Below are 15,834 nucleotides of genomic sequence, written 5' to 3'. Positions count from 1 at the left end.
CTGTGTATGTCTAGTACAGCTCTCTTTTTTCTTTTTTTTTTTTTAAGATTTTATTTATTTGACAGAGAAAGACACAGCAAGAGAGGGAACACAAGCAGGGGGAGTGGGAGAAGGAGAAGCAGGCCTCCGCTGAGCAGGGAGCCCGATGTGGGATCATGACCCGAGCCAAGGGCAGACACTCAACGACTGAGCCACCCAGGCGCCCCCAGCTCTCTTTTTTCTGTCTGCATCACAAGTTTTTGTCACCTTGTCCTCTCTAAACTCTGGTTCCTAAGTAAAACGTCCAGGCTGTTTGGATTCCCCTGCTTGTGCTGGAAACTCTCTCTAGGCAATATGTTGGGCATTTGTAGGGCTTGCCTACGATGGTTTTCCATCGTAGTACTCGATGGAGTACTACCGGAAGTACTGTCTTGTACTGCCCTGTGGCTCTCTAGTTGTTGAGGCAGGAGGGGGAAATCTGGCTGTTGTTATTCCATTGTGGTTGGAAGCAGAAGTCTGTCTCTTATCCCGATGTCCTTTCTCTCAGTTTTATGGGCATTAATTCTCTGTTCAGTCATTGTAATCACTCCCTTGAATACACTTTTTGACTCCCCTGCTCCTCTCTCATTTCACTTGGGAAAACCACAACCCTGGTTAAATCATCTGTCCACCTTTCAGTGCCAGCACATGTGTGAATGTTGCAGGCAAAAAAGACATATCTGTGCTATTTGTCACTTTAAATCCGTGACCAGAGTCTGTAAGTGAGCCCAGTCACACTACCATAGCCATTTATTCTACTTCGCTAGATATCTGTTTCATATCTTTTCTCTCAAAATTCTAGCACCTCCTCCCCCATCTTCCAAGGCATTTTTGTTTTTTCTACATCACTGAGAAATTGAAGCAATCAAAAGTGAAGTTTGCAGAGTGGCACGTACATCATCTCCCCTCCTACCAACATCCGGATGTGTGCTCTGCCTCCCCTCTTAGTGAGGAGTCCTTTCCTCCCCTCTGCCCTCTAGGCCCCTTTCTCTCTTGCCTACCCAGGGCAAATTAAATTTAAATTCAAATTCTCCAGCAGTTTCCCTCCTTTTCTCCCACATCATCACTAGTATATCCTAGAACGTGCCCATCAGTATAAAAACATACTGTATTTATCCCATCATAAAAAAATTTTTTTGACTCCCTCTCCCCGTATCAGCTCCCATGCCATTTCTGTGCTCTCGTACAACAAAAGTGCCAAGAGTTTTCTGTACTTTCCCAGTTTTTTTCCTTTTTCTCTCTTAATTCCACTCCAGTCAGGCTTTTATCCTTAGCGCTCTAAGAAATGCTCTTCTATGATTAATGTGAAGTCTCTGACTTCCATGTTGCTATTTCAGTACTCCTCCTGCATAATCTTTCAGGAAAACGCACTGCACATGATCACTCCCCCTTTCTTGATATGCTTTATTCCCTTGGTTTCCAGAATACCAGTCTTAATTTTCGTGCCACCTCTGTGGTTGCTCCTTCTGTCTCTTTTCCTGGTTCTTACTCTTCTTCCCACCTCTTAATGCTGGATGCCTAAGGCTGCAGGCCTGGGTCCTCTTCTCTCTTACGTTGGTCCAGTGAGATGTTTAGAAACCCATCTGCACTCCAGTGACTTCCATATTTTAATTTCCTGACCAGACCTTTCTCTTTTAATTGTAGAGTTACTTATGAAGCTGTGTATTGAACATCTTCAAGGGGCTGTTGAGTAGATGTGTCAGACACAGCCCGTCGGAAACCAGACGCCAGGGCTTTGCTTCTGAGCCTGTTCCGTGGACAGTGTTTCCTGTTCCAGCTGATGGCAGTGCCATGCTTCTTGCACATGTCAAATGACAACGAAAACAATGCAGTAACGAGTTTGATGTCCTTGACTCGGGGGAAGATGATCCATGGGTTGAGGGAGTGCAGTGCCTAACAACCTGTGGAAAGAGTACTCTTCCGGAAGGATCTGGGGCAAGGGCAAGGTTTGTAGAATGTTAGAAGAGGTGGTACAGAAACAGGGCCTGATTGGTTAGGACGTTGGAGATTTCCTTATGAGGTGAGCAGGCTCTCTTCTCAAGGGTAAAACACGCTTACTAAAGCCAAGTTGGAGGACTGTGATTGGTGTTAGGTTTCCTTGGCAGTGAGGTTTTTCCCACAAGTGCAGGCTGACTTAGGTTTAGATTTGTGACATGGGCAGGGCTCCTGGAGTAGACTTCATTTTGTGGGTCTTGATAGATCAGACAGAAGCCTTAGAGTCCGGCTTTATTCTGTTCTCTCATCCCAGATGCACACTGTTGGGAAATCCTACTTAGTGCCACCTTTAAAACATAAAATGTAGCTACTGCTCCCTACTTCCGTTGCTGCTATACTGATCCAAGTCACTGTCACCTCTCACCTTGCCTTCTAAACTTATACTCAGCTTTAGCTCTTGTCCCTTATAATGTATTTCTAACATAGCAATCAGGAAGGTTTTTAGATGTAAATCAGTCATGTCACTGCTTGCTCAGAACCCTCTCATTGTTTCTCATATCACTTGTAATAGAACCCACCGTCTTTATAATGGTCTTCAAGGCCCTGCAAGATCCAGGCCTCTTTTGCTTTCCCTGACTTCCTCTGTTCTTTCGTCTATCCTTACTCTGCTCTACCTTGAATATGTCGGGCATGCTTCTACCTTAGGGTCTTTCCAGTGGGCTGCTTCCTCTGCCTGCAGTACCTCTCCCTCACATATCCCTCATGACCAGCTCCCCACTGGCCTCCCCAGAGCCTGTGTGTTTGAGAAGAAGAAAACCTGTGAGGGCATTAGTTGGGCTGAAAGGAGTGAAGGATAGAGGAGCAGGGGTACGGCAGATGTTGAAATCTTGGTGAGAAAGAGCCAGTGGGCGAGATAATCCTAGATATACTAGCAATTGGTGAGTTCAGCCTACTGTTACTATGAGTAATAATGAGAGAAAGCAGAAGAGACTTTGTAGCAAATTAACAGAGATGAGGGAGTCTTTAGTTAGCCAATGGAAATGTTCATAAATCAGGGTTCATAATTTGAAAGTTCCTTCACATAATGATAAGGTACACTCTTTCGTAGATAGATTTGGTGTTCTGCTGCTTAGTTATGATTTAATGATACGCTCTTCAGTTTAACAGAGAATAGGCCAAAGAATTGCTTGAGCATTATTTTTTGACTAGAAAAGATTAAGAGAAAACATTTCAGTTATTGAATTCCTCCTTTAATTCAGTTTTAGGGGGAACATGTTTCTGCAGTTAGTCTTGTATATTTCATCAAACAGATAAACCAAAATGTGTTTCCTGTTATTTTGCCATAGCTAATAGGTTTCAGAGTCTAACAAGTATTTAATTTACCCCAAACACCTGTTTACTCCAGTCCTTTGTACCTTTTTGATTTTTTTTTTAAAAGATTTTCTTTATTTATTTGACAGAGAGAGACACAGTGAGAGAGGGAACACAGCAGGGGGAGTGGGAGAGGGAGAAGCAGGCTTCCCACCGAGCAGGGAGCCCGATGCGGGGCTCGATCCCAGGACCCTGGGATCATGACCTGAGTCGAAGGCAGATGCTTAATGACTGAGCCAGTCAGGCGCCCCATCCTTTTTGATTTTTAATTGCAGGATTTATACTATGTTTAATTTTATGAATTGCCAGAATTGCTAAGGGAAATAGACTTAGTTGATGTTATAAAGTATCTTCTAATTAAGGGGCTATATAATGATTCTCCATGTCATAGTCAAGAAAACTTTTTATGGTTCTTTCAAATTTGTTTATTTGCATGCTCCTCCCTCAGAGGGAACAGTAGAAAAAGTGAAACCAGCCATAAGGTTAGTACACAAATTTTATGCTGTAGAATTACACATCTGATTCTGAATTTCTCCATAGCCAACACTTAAGAGCAAAGTTACCTACATGATTCACTAAAGTCTATGAGGTAAAAACGAACTAGTTGTTCGGGGGAAAGCACAGCTAATCCCCGTACAAAATTTTGAATGAATATCACTTGTGGGTGCTTATAATAAGAATGTTGTGATTAAAAAAGGTACCTGGAGCAAGACAGTACAGTCACTTTTAGGATCATCAGTGTTCATGGATATAGGAAGTTAGCATGATGTGGCTGTGACATCTGTCACCTCATTGATCAGCAGGGTTGATTTGGCTGATTTGGCTGATCTGGCTGACGAGGCGGGTGTCCCCTCCTTCCCTCACCACTCGGTGTGTGTTCCTCCCGAAGCTGCAAGCTTGGTTAAAGAGGATGACTCTCCCCAATAGAAGATGACCATTCTTTGGTCAAGGATATATGAGTAGCTACACCCCCTGCTAAAACCTCCAAACAAGCTCTCAGGGTACATTTGTAGGAGAGTGTAGGGTAGTCAAGCTTGCAAGACTCCAGACATTCAAATGCAGCCCTGCATGTGACTGTTTGCCTTTCTTAAGTTTAAAAGAAAAAAAAACAAACCAGTGTCCATGAACGTAAGACGCATCACTTGCTTTCACAAGAGTTTTGTTAGTCAGTGGTTCTTAACCTGTTTTTGGTCATAGATCCTCTAACATTTTTATGTAGTTTTATCATGAATTTACTGAATATGCTGATTCTGAACTCAAGAGATTCTGATCCCAGTAGGTCTGAGTTAAGTTTTAGAAACTTGTATGTGGGGGCGCCTGGGTGGCTTGGATGGTTAAGCGTCTGCCTTCAGCTCAGGTCATGATCCCAGGGTGCTGGGATCGAGCCCTGCATCACGTCTCTGCTCGGTAGGGAGTCTGCTTCTCCCTCTCCCTCTGCTGCTCCCCCTGCTTGTGCTCTTTCTCTCTGTCAAATAAACAAACAAAATCTTAAAAAAAAAAAAAAGGAAAGAAAGAAACTTATATGTGAAACTGCCACACTAGGTGATTCTGATGTAGGTTCTTGTTAGACTACATGTTTAGAGACCTCTTCTGGGTTATAATTTTAGGGAGTTTGCAGATTCCAGGTAGTTAGTCTAGAACCTTATCTGATACGAGTGAGCAGCATCTTTAAGAACGTTATATAGTAAAAACAATAATGAGTTCCGTAGGTGTGTTTGGAAATTTTTCATAAGCATGTTAGGAAATGAATGACTTGTGTGGACATTTATTGGTGAAAGCAAGTCACGTGGCCACAGTAGTAATGACTGAACACATATGCTCTCTCTCTCTTTTTAGTAACGTAATGAATTGATGACCTCTTTTTCTTAATATTCAACCACTTCACATTCGTGGGATAAACCATGTGTGATTATGAAATATTCTTTTGATATGTCACTTGTTTAATTTGCTAATATTTAAGATTTTTGCACCTATGTCCTTGTTGAATTTGTCTAGAGTTTCCATTTCCTATGCTTTTCTCACCAGTTTGTTATCAGGGTTTTGTTAGTATTAAAAAGGAGGATGGGTATTTTTCTGGGTTTTTGTTGTTGTTGTTGTTGTTTGTTTTTTCTCAGTTTTCAGAGTTTATATAGAATCTCAGTATACTTTTTGTGGGGAATTTAGGGCAACTATAAAATTAGAAGGCACAGTCTTTATACACAAGATCCCCCTCACTTCTGATACCAGCTACAAGTTTGGAGGGTTCCCAAAACCACCCTGAGGTTCAGTAATTCATCAGAAAGACTCGTAGACCTTACAGACTCGTAGATCATGGTATGGCTTATTGTGGACAAAGGATACGATTAAGTCTGCCAAAGAAAGAGTCGTACAGGGCAGAGGGTAGAAGGTTGCTGAACACAGAGCTTTCCTCGTCCTCCCCTGTAGTCAGATCGCGTCTCTCTCTAGGCCTTATTAACGTGACGTGTGGATGGAGTACTGCTAGCCAGAGAAGCTCACCCGAGCTTTAGCATCCAGAGTTTGTTTTAGATTTTTATTTTTAAGTAATCTCTACACCCACCATGGGGCTCAGACTCACAACCCTGAGATTAAGAGTCACATGCTCCACCTACTGAGCCAGCCAGAGTTTTCTGGAGTTTTTTTTTTTCTTTTTAAGGTTTTATTTATTTGTCAGAGAGAGGGAGAGAGCACAAGCAGGGGAAGTGGCAGGCAGAGAGAGAGGCAGGCTCCCTGCTGAGCAAAGAGCCTGATGTGGGACCCGATCCCAGGACCCTGATCATGACCTGAGCCAAAGGCAGATGCTTAACCGACTGAGCCATCTAGGCCTCCCTTTCCGGGGTTTTTACTGGGGCTTCGTTATGTAGGGATGACTGATTGATTGCTTGTGGATAATCTCAGTCTCCATTTTGGTTAACCCAAAACCACCTTCCAGAGTTACAGTAGTGTTTCTGGATTGGTCAGCCCCAACCCTAGGGACTCTATGGGTATGGCCAGTTCCCTCCCTAAATCACATTTGTTAGATTATCCAGTTTGACCCAAGGTTACCAGACAAACAACAACTCTCTTATCAGACACACACTCTGAGAGCCCAGAGATTACCTACTACAAGTCGAGGACAAAGACCAGACTTTCTCCTTGGGCAAGGCCAAATTCTTTATACGTTTGTACAATTAATTTTCTTTTTCATGGTGTCTTCCTGTGATTTCTTGAAACCACATTAAGTTAATAGGGATTCCATTATGGAAAACCGATTGTTTTAAATTTAAAACCTTGCATTTCTCTAGTTAACTCTTGAAAGACAAAAATAACGGACACTTTTGATTTAGCTGCATTTAAATTAAACTACTTTTTATCTTTTTTTTTTTTTTTTAAGAATAAAGGTTCACTTCAGTTTGAAGACAAATGGGATTTCATGCGCCCGATTGTTTTGAAGCTTTTACGCCAGGAATCTGTTACAAAACAGCAGTGGTTTGATCTGTTTTCGTAAGTAATCTATTAACTCTAACTTTTTGCTAATGTAAAGGAAATTTTGGTGATGCATTTCTATACCCAAATGGAATGCTCACTTTAGACTGGACTGTTTACCTGTTTACAATTATTATTAGTCCAAGCGCTCTTCTGTATTCAGTGATTTGCTAGGGGGACGCCATCATACACAGCTGTGGTTTATTACAGCAAAAGGATACAAAGCAAAAGCAGCGAAAAGGAAAGCCACCTTGGATAAAGTGTGGGGAAAAACAGGCATAGGCTTCCCAGAGTACTTGTAGAATCACATAGGAGACAGGCTCTCCAGCAACAGGATTGACAACCAATGTGATACGTTGTCTACCTGAGAAGCTCTTGCAGACTGAGCAATGAGAGTTTTTACTGGGGACTAGTCACATAAATAGCCTCTGCTTGGCATGTGCCCAAATGCCAGATTCTCAGAAAGATCAGGTGTTCAGTGTAAACCATATAGCTTGTACAGTTAAGGCACAGTGGGACATTCTTACCATCAGGAAAGTTTTATATCAGGGTAGGAAACTGTTGACCATTTAAAGTTAACTGATTATCAGTAGGATATGATGGGGCAAGGTAAGGCCAATCCATAGTAGTGATCTCAGTTATGTCTTTAGAGATCCTAGATTTAGCTAGTGAAAATAAATTCCATCAACCATGAAGTTTATTTTAGGAAACCAGGTGGATTTCTCTTCCTTTCTATCTTTTTTTTTTTTTTTAAGATTTTATTTATTGATTTGAGAGAAAGAGCATGAGCAGGGGGAGGAGCAGAGGGACAGGGAAAAATAGGCTGAGCAGGGAGCCTGACATGGGGCTCGATCCCAGGACCCCAGGATTTATGACCCAAGCTGAAGGCAGATGCTTAACCATCTGAGCCACCCAGCCGCCCTTCTCCTTCACTTTCTATATGAACCTTTTTTACATGGCCTGAGGCATCAGTTCAGGCACAGCGCCACTCTGGCCCCTAAGTTGAAGCGCACCTGAAAGCTTTCCAGGGTTAAAGCAGTGTCATGGTCATCAGAGCACATCCACGAAGAAGTATAATCTCAGAGGGCATATGTGGTACCCCAGAAGCAAAGAGTTTACGATTGTTAGGGTGCTCCAAGAGAGACATACGTTGGTCAGGTAGTATACAGTAACAAGGCCCCCCGTTTCCCTCCTCCCGGAGGACCTTTAGCTCTAGAGTTCTCATTCCCGTTCTGTTAATTCAGTTCAGGCCTTGTTTTCAGATGAACTGCCTGAAGGAAATTAGTCCCAAATTGTTTTGTTTATTCGTGACACCAGTGGATTTGCCTCACTAGTGTGGATGATGTTAGAAGGGTTTTGTGTGGAAAGCGTAGGAGTTGGCTGCTCCCTGCTGTCTCCGAGCCCTGGGTTTGATTTCAGAGCACCCACAGCAGTGAGGAAAGCCAGTGCTAGGAATTTGCCTTCAGGAGGACAGCAAAGCTTTGAAGAATCATTCTGAAAAACAAAAATCATTAATGTCTTCCTCCTCCCCTTTGCTTCTCAGATAGGTGTTTTTTCTTTCTTGTAAAACCAGTGTGTCCCATTCAGTAATGACAACTTTTCAATTTTTTCCCACAATCATGTGGACTTGAAAGAGGAGCAAATGCATTTTTACAGAAAAGTATTTTTTTATTTTTTTATATCCCTTAACTAGAAAGATGTGTTTGGGTATTGGTCTGGATGAAATCTCAAATGTTTAGAAAATTTTAAGATAGGTTTATGTCACCTCCCATGCCTTTGTCCTGATCATTTATGTAGTGAGCAGCCTAGAAAAGATCCGCTCCTTTCTGGAGACAGCTGTGTTTAACAACCAAGTTGTTTTATTGAGGTGTATGCACAAGGACGGTGAGGTGAAGGTGAGGGAAGTAGAGCCAGGTTATTATTAATCCATTGTTGAAAACGGAACACGAGCCAGTGAGACCTCGCGGAGAGGGCGTCAGGAGTCCAGTGTGTGAGGGGTGGGTCCCTGCCCTCCCATTGGCCGCTTTCGGCGGTCACCGCAAGTTGGGGGGGCGGCTAGTGTCTGTATCAGATAAATAGAGCCAGTCAGCTGCTTGACTTCAGATGGCGCCATCAAAGAATACGCCCTTCTCTGTAGGCATCTGGGAGTGATTCAAGTGGTCCAGGCAGAATCCAGGATGTTTTCAGTTTATGGCTCTGCAAAGGGTGTCTGAAATCTGCAGCAGTCCTCATGTCAAAGTGCTGTTCACTGAGCATGTGCTTGCTTTAGTTCAGCACAGCTTATGTTGAGCTTGAAACAGCCAGTAACAGACAGTATCAAATTTCAGCTCAGAATCAGATCCAGGCAATTAAGATCTGTGAATTCAGGATTCTAAAAAAGAGCAACTTTTCTTCTGCAGCCGCAAAGCCAAGATGGCGACACACAGACAGTCGTGTTCTAAGTCCAAATGACAAGCAGGACTTGGCTAAGTAAGCTCTTTTTATCTTATCAGTCTAAGAGTCCAAATTGACTTGCTCAAAAACATGCACATCAGGCTGGAAAATCATCAGCCTCTAAGGGTCAGACATCTGATTTCACAGGAGCTCAGTGGCAACTAAAAACTGCTTTTTAAAACTCCAAAAGTGTATTTCTAGCTGAAGGTTTCCTTTGTTTTTATGTTGTCTGTCTTTTCTCAGACATACCAATAGGTAAAAAATAATAGTAAATATCACTTTTTCTGTTCAAACACTTTAAATTCCAATCCCCTCACCAGCAGCTTAAGGCAAGGAAGTTGTGTCCACTAACTTCTTGGGGGACAGCCTTTCCTGATAGGTGCAATCCCTGTAGCATTGAAATTACAAGCATGTAACATTTTACATCTTTTTTGATCATACATTCAGATGCCATAGCCACAAAATACAGAGCCATCTTTTAAACCTCCCCTTTCTTCCCATTATACATTTATTCAGACCCCTAGTAGCATTGACATTAACGTTAGAGTTGCTGGGAGAGCCTGGCTGGAATGCAAGGGGCCTGGAGGGATTGCTTCAGCAGCAGCCGTTGGGCTGAAGACACAGCTCGAGTGGTTTCCTCTCCTTGCAAGCACCTCACCCCCAGCATTTTCTCCCCTGGTTTATCTAAATCTTTCTCCCACCCCAGGATCTGACTTAAATATTATTTCCCATGGCTCGGGGTGGCGGCGGGGAGAATAATGCCAACATTTGACATTTTTGGTTCACCCAAAGCTTAACTTTGGGCCTTTTCTCCTCCCAGTTGGAGGCAAGAACAAAACCAAAGGTGTTAGCCAGGCTGTGCCATTTCTCCTGTCACTCGAGTCGGCATGGCTGAAAGCAGCCGGGGGATTGAGCGAGCTAACTCTCCAGGGGCTAGAGCTATTGTTTTCAGCTTTCCTAGGTAACTCTTCTCTCTTAAAACATATGCAACTCAGCTGCTATTTCATACCATGGATGACTTTATAGACACCCAAACAGCAAAGGTTCATCGTCCAATCATTTCATCCTTCCTTTTATCAGACATTGCTCTCACCATGTTTCAGGGAGTCCCAGCTGGTTTAGTGAATCCCTCTTCTGACTCCAGTTGTGTCAGCAGTTTGGTGACCACCTTGAGGTTCAGTGATTGCTAGGAATACTCATAGGACTCAGATATGGTCGTATTCATGGCTATGATTTATTACAGTAAAATGCAACAAAGGTGTGGGTGGCAAATCCAGGGGAAACCAGGTACGTATTTCCAAGCATCCTCTCCCATTGGAGGCACACAGGAGACTCCAGCAGCTGATTGTGACAGCACATGTGAAAGTCTGTCTACAGGGAAGCTCATTAAAGACAGTGTCCGGGGATTTAACTCGGGGCTGTCACATAGGTAGCCTCCGCCTGACATGAACTAAAGTCCCAGACTCCTAGATGAAAAGCAGGTATTCAACATAAGATTGTTTACCTAAACATTTAGGCACAATGAGCGATTCTCATCAGGAAACAGGGAGAACCTTCACAAAATCCAAGTTCCCAGATACCAGCCCAGGGCCAGCCTTGTAAGCACATCTTCCTAAGGATAGTGGTCTCAGACCTGCTCTTAACTTTTCTGTGTATGCTCTAGTGGAGTACTGTATCGAGAGTTGTAGATGTGTGACTGAATAATCCATACACATTAAGCTGTTCTCATTTTTTCTCTTTATCACATAAGAAAAATCTAATTTCCCTAATGTAGAACTTGTTGCATAATATTAACTTACATGCATGATTCTGCCTTTTGAAAAATTAAAGTTCAATAAACAGCTAAGCCCTTTTAGAAATATATAGCATTCATGTGTACATATATTTTTCTTAAATTATTTGATTAAACTGTTTTATGAATATGTTGAATGTGGTGGGTTTTTTTTGTTTTGTTTCTGTCAATTTGTGTTGATCATATCATTTATCATCTAGAATGATGCTTGTTTTCTGTGCACTTCTGACTGGGAGGAGGGTAATGTGTTGGTGTTCCCTGCTTAAAGTGCATTTCTAAGCAGAAATAGTCAATACCTTTGTACTTGCTCTAGTTAATGGTCTCATCACATCATTTTTAAAAATCCCTGATCTCCTTGGAGTTACCCAAGGTAACTTAATATGTAGTCCTTTTTGGTTAAAGGATTCTTATATATCTTAACATGTCATCACCAAAATTGCAAGACCTACATTAATTAAAACCTTTCAAATTTTAGGGCTGCTTGGGTGGCTCAGTCATTTGAGTGTCCAACTCTTGGTTTTGGCTCAGGTCATGATCTGGTGGTTGTGGGATTGAGCCCCACATTGGGCTCCGTGCTCAGCGGGGAGTCTGCTTTCCCTCTCCCTCTCCCTTTGCCCCCCTACCCCGCTCGCTCGCTCTCTCAAATAAATAAATCTTTTAAAAATAACGTAAAAAGAAAAAACCTTTCAAATTTTAGCCTGTTTGATCACGTAAATTAATAACATTCAGGTTGCTTTTATCTTTCTAAATTTTAGGTACTAAAATACTGTTATTAAACTCCATTGACTATTTCCTCCTTTTTTTCTCATATATCATTGATTCTCAGTATGAGTGCTTTTGGCATTTTAGGTGGTTATAAAAGATTGTCTAGCATATTGTGGGATGTTTATCACCTCTGGCTTTCACCATCAGACGCTCTAGTAGTGGACATTCCCTGTGCACCACCACCCCTCATTAGTGAAATAAACAAACAGACAGCTCTGGTACTTCTCCAAATGAGCTTCTGTGGGGATGGTATGTCCCTCAGTTGAGAACTACTGCTCTAGACACATACTTGGTTTGACCCTGGTTAGTGAAATTGAAGCCAGAATTAAATCATAAATTATTTTCAACTTATAAGACTTTATTTTTATTTTCATTTTATTTATTTATGTATTTATTTTAAGTAGTCACCACACCCAGCGTGGAGCCCACCATGGGGCTTGAACTCACGACCCTGTGATCAAGACCTGAGCTGAGATCAAGAGTTGGGCATTTAACTGACTGAGCCACCCAGGCACCCCAAGATCTTATTTTTAAGAAAATTTATCGGGGCACCTGGGTGGCTCAGTCATTAAGTGCCTGCCTTTGGCTCAGGTCATGATTCCAGGGTCCTGGGATCGAGCCCTGCATCGGGCTCCCTGCTCAGCGGGGAGCCTGCTTCTCCCTCCCCCACTCCCCTTGCTTGTGTTCCCTCTCTCGCTGTGTCTCTCTCTGTCAAATAAATAAATAGAAAATCTTAAAAAAAAAAAAAATTATCTTCGGGGCGCCTGGGTGGCTCACTCGTTAAGCGTCTGCCTTCGGCTCATGTCATGATCCTAGGGTCCTGGGATCGAACCCCACATTGGGCTCCTAGCTCAGCGGGAAGCCTGCTTCTCCCTTTCCCCCTGCTTGTGTTCCCTCTCTCGCTGTGTCTCTCGCTGTCGAATAAATAAATAAAATCTTAAAAAAGAATTTTTTTTTTTAAGATTTTATTTATCTGAGAGAGAGAGATTGTGTGCACAAGTAGGGCGAGGGGCAGAGGGACAAGCAGACTCCGTGCTGAGCCAGGAGCCTGACGCGGGGCTCGATCCCATGACCCAGAGATCATGACCTGAGCCAAAGGCAGACGTTTAACTGACTGAGCCACCCAGGTGCCCCTTTACTATAAATTATCTTAGAAGATATTTTTCTTGTGGGTGCCTGGGTGGCGCACTCGGTTGAGCGTCCGACTCTTGGTGGCTCAGGTTATGATCTCAGGGTCTTGGGATGGAGCCTGTGTCAGGCTCAAAAGCAATCCAGATTATTCTCCTGAGTCGAACTTCCAGACTCAAAGGGCCTATTGTTTTTTCTATAGGTCTGTCTCTTAACTTCTGTAAGTACTCAGTATTCAGATTGATAAAAATGTGTTGTTCATAGCTTCACACCAAAAATCTGAAAGCTACCATCAGTTTCCTGTTTTCTTACTCCCTCATATTCAATTGATGACTAGGTTTCATAGATTTTTATTGAATGTCTCTTGGATTGACCTTCTTCCCATCCCAGCTTCTTCCCCCACCATCTCATCTGAACGATTATGATGGTCTTCTGCCTCCCTGTCTTTGTTGTGTCTCCATGTGTCAGTTGTCCATTGCCGCATAACAGATTACTCTCAAGGTTAGCAGCTTGAAACACTGCACACTTACCCTGTCGCCGTTTGAGGGTCAGGAAGCTGGTAGCAGCCTGATCGGGCGGTCTGACTCAGGGTCTCTGGTGAGCTGGCAGTGAAGCTCAGCAGCGGAGGTGGGCCTAGACTCAGGCGGGGCTGAGTGATCTTTCAGGTTACTCATAGGATTGATGGTAGGCGTCAGTTCTTCCCTAGCTGCTCAGTTCCTCACCACGTGGGCCCCTCCACGGAGCAGTTTACATGTGGCAGCTTGCTTTCCCCGGAGTGAGAGAGGGTACTCCCAAGACAGAGCTCGTGGTGTTTCTGCCATAGTTTTGGAAGTGACAAACCACCACACGTGTCATGTGCTATTACTCAGACTGATGCTTGTACGCTGTAGGAGGGAACGGTACCCGGGTATGAATACCAGGAGACCGGGATCATCAAGGGCCGTCTTAGAGGCTGTACCTCAGAGGTAGAGGAAATCGATGATGCAGGTTTAGAAAGAACTCTTTAAAAACTCCAGTTTATGTCATAGAAGAAGAAAATGATAGAACTTAAATTGAAAATGAAAGTCAAGATGAAGAGATCTTTGAAATAAAATAAAGAGCTAAAACATAAAAGAAGACCAAATCAGTGATTTGAAAAATAAAAGCAGAGTTCTCCCTGGATGTAGAGCAAAAACAAAGTATGGAAGATAAAATAGAAATAAAGAGATAGGGAAGGTAGATCTAGAGTTGGGTAAATTGGTACCAGAAGGAGAGAACAGAAATCATAGAGAGAGGGAATAGTCCAAAAATACAAGATGGAAACTCCCCAGGTGGAAATGCTTGTCCCTTCCCACCTATCCCTACAAGTCTTAATATTGAAAGTGCTAGCAAACATGCTGAGATATATCTTTTAAGGAGTTTCAAAATTCCAAGGATAAAGAAAATACCCCAGTTTTCTTGCAGTGAGGAAAAACCGTTAACTCTCAAACAAAGCAGACTGTCCCCAACACTTTTCATTGGCCAAATTGGATGTAGGAGGTTGATGAAACATTTTCTTTAAATATTTGAAGGGAAATTGTTCCAAACCTAGTATTCTGTAGTCGAGTTTGTAATCAAGTTTAAGACAAAATAAGCATATTTTCAGACAGGTAAGGATTTAGAGGATTTAAGGATCCTGCAGAAATGAAATAGGTACCCTTTCTTCTGTTACCAACATTGGTCATTAAGAAATTGAGCTTTATTAAACTAGACAGAAGGAGGTGCTCCTAAACTAGGAATCTTGATCTTAAGATGAACATAAATAGAAAATGGCAGACGTGATCCATCCAAAATTATAAGAAAGTGGAAACCAAAACATTTTAGCTGCTAAAAATTGTTCCACAGAAACCAGCTAGGAAGCAGAACACGAACACAGTGCTCCAAACTGAGTTTGGTATCCTCATACAACCATTTAGGGTAATTTAAGAAATCTTGAATCAAAAATTCAAAAGCTGAGTAGAGAAATCAACAAAAGTAGGAGGAAATAAAATGAAAATTGAACTCAGAAAACAAATAGAAAAAGTCAAAATTATATCAGAAATTGATAATCTCAGTAGATGAAAAAACATGAAATGTTTCTTAAAAAACTAGAAAAATAAAAAATTATTCTTTCATCTGATAAAGGTCATCTGCAAGTATTCTAGCAGTAGACATCATCCCAATAGTGATACATTGGAAACCTTCTATTTAAAATTGGGACTAAGACAAATTGTCTATTTGCACACTGCATTTCCTTTTCCTCTAGATTTTGAAATTTGTTGCCATGGCATGATAAGTAGTATATTTATATTGTACATGTGGGTATATCTCGTATTTCATTCCTAATCCTACATATTTTTCTTTAATCTGGTCTTTAAGGAGTTCATCCATTTTATTGGTCTTCTTATGTAACCAAATTTAAAAAATTACTTTAATAAGGTACATCATATCAAAACTTGTTCGATCCACCTAAGCAGAGCTTAGGTGCTGAGGAGTTTATAGCCTTGAATGCATACGTTAGAAAAAAGAGGTTGGAAGTCAGTGATCTGCGTGCTCATTTCAAGAAATGAGGACAAAGCCTAGCACATTAAAACTAAGGAAAGGGGTGCCTGGGTAGCTCAGTCGTTAAGCGTTTGCCTTTGGCTGAGGTCATGATCCTACGGTCCTGGGATCAAGTCCTGCATCAGGCTCCCTGCTCGGTGGGAAGCCTGCTTCTCCCTCTCCCACTCCGCCTGCTTGTGTTCCCTCTCTCACTGTGTCTCTCTCAAATAAATAAATAAAATCTTAAAAAAAAAAAAACTACTAAGGAAAGTATAAGGAAGGAAAGACAAAAGCCAAAATTTATGAAATGCAAAATAATTGTGCAACAGAGAAAAGGAAAAGGCAAAAATTAGTTCTTTGGGAAGAATAATATTCAATTTATTTTCATTATC

At 42.1% G+C, this 15,834-nt stretch overlaps 1 protein-coding gene across 1 annotated transcript in view; it reads left to right on the top strand.

Annotated features, from left to right (window-relative positions):
- Positions 1–15,834, top strand: part of CUL5 (cullin 5) — a 92,555-nt gene that overhangs the window by 13,388 nt on the left and 63,333 nt on the right. Inside the window, exon 2 of the mRNA XM_028105793.2 lies at positions 6,695–6,804. Within this exon, the coding sequence (XP_027961594.2) occupies positions 6,695–6,804 (110 nt within the window). The remainder of the gene's footprint in view (positions 1–6,694; positions 6,805–15,834) is intronic.

The sequence above is a fragment of the Eumetopias jubatus genome, unplaced genomic scaffold, assembly GCF_037043125.1.
Source record: "Eumetopias jubatus isolate StellerSeaLion01/CBP00866 unplaced genomic scaffold, mEumJub1_p1.0 scaffold_13, whole genome shotgun sequence".
Classification (NCBI taxonomy): domain Eukaryota; kingdom Metazoa; phylum Chordata; class Mammalia; order Carnivora; family Otariidae; genus Eumetopias; species Eumetopias jubatus.
This window is presented reverse-complemented; position numbering and strand designations above follow the sequence as displayed.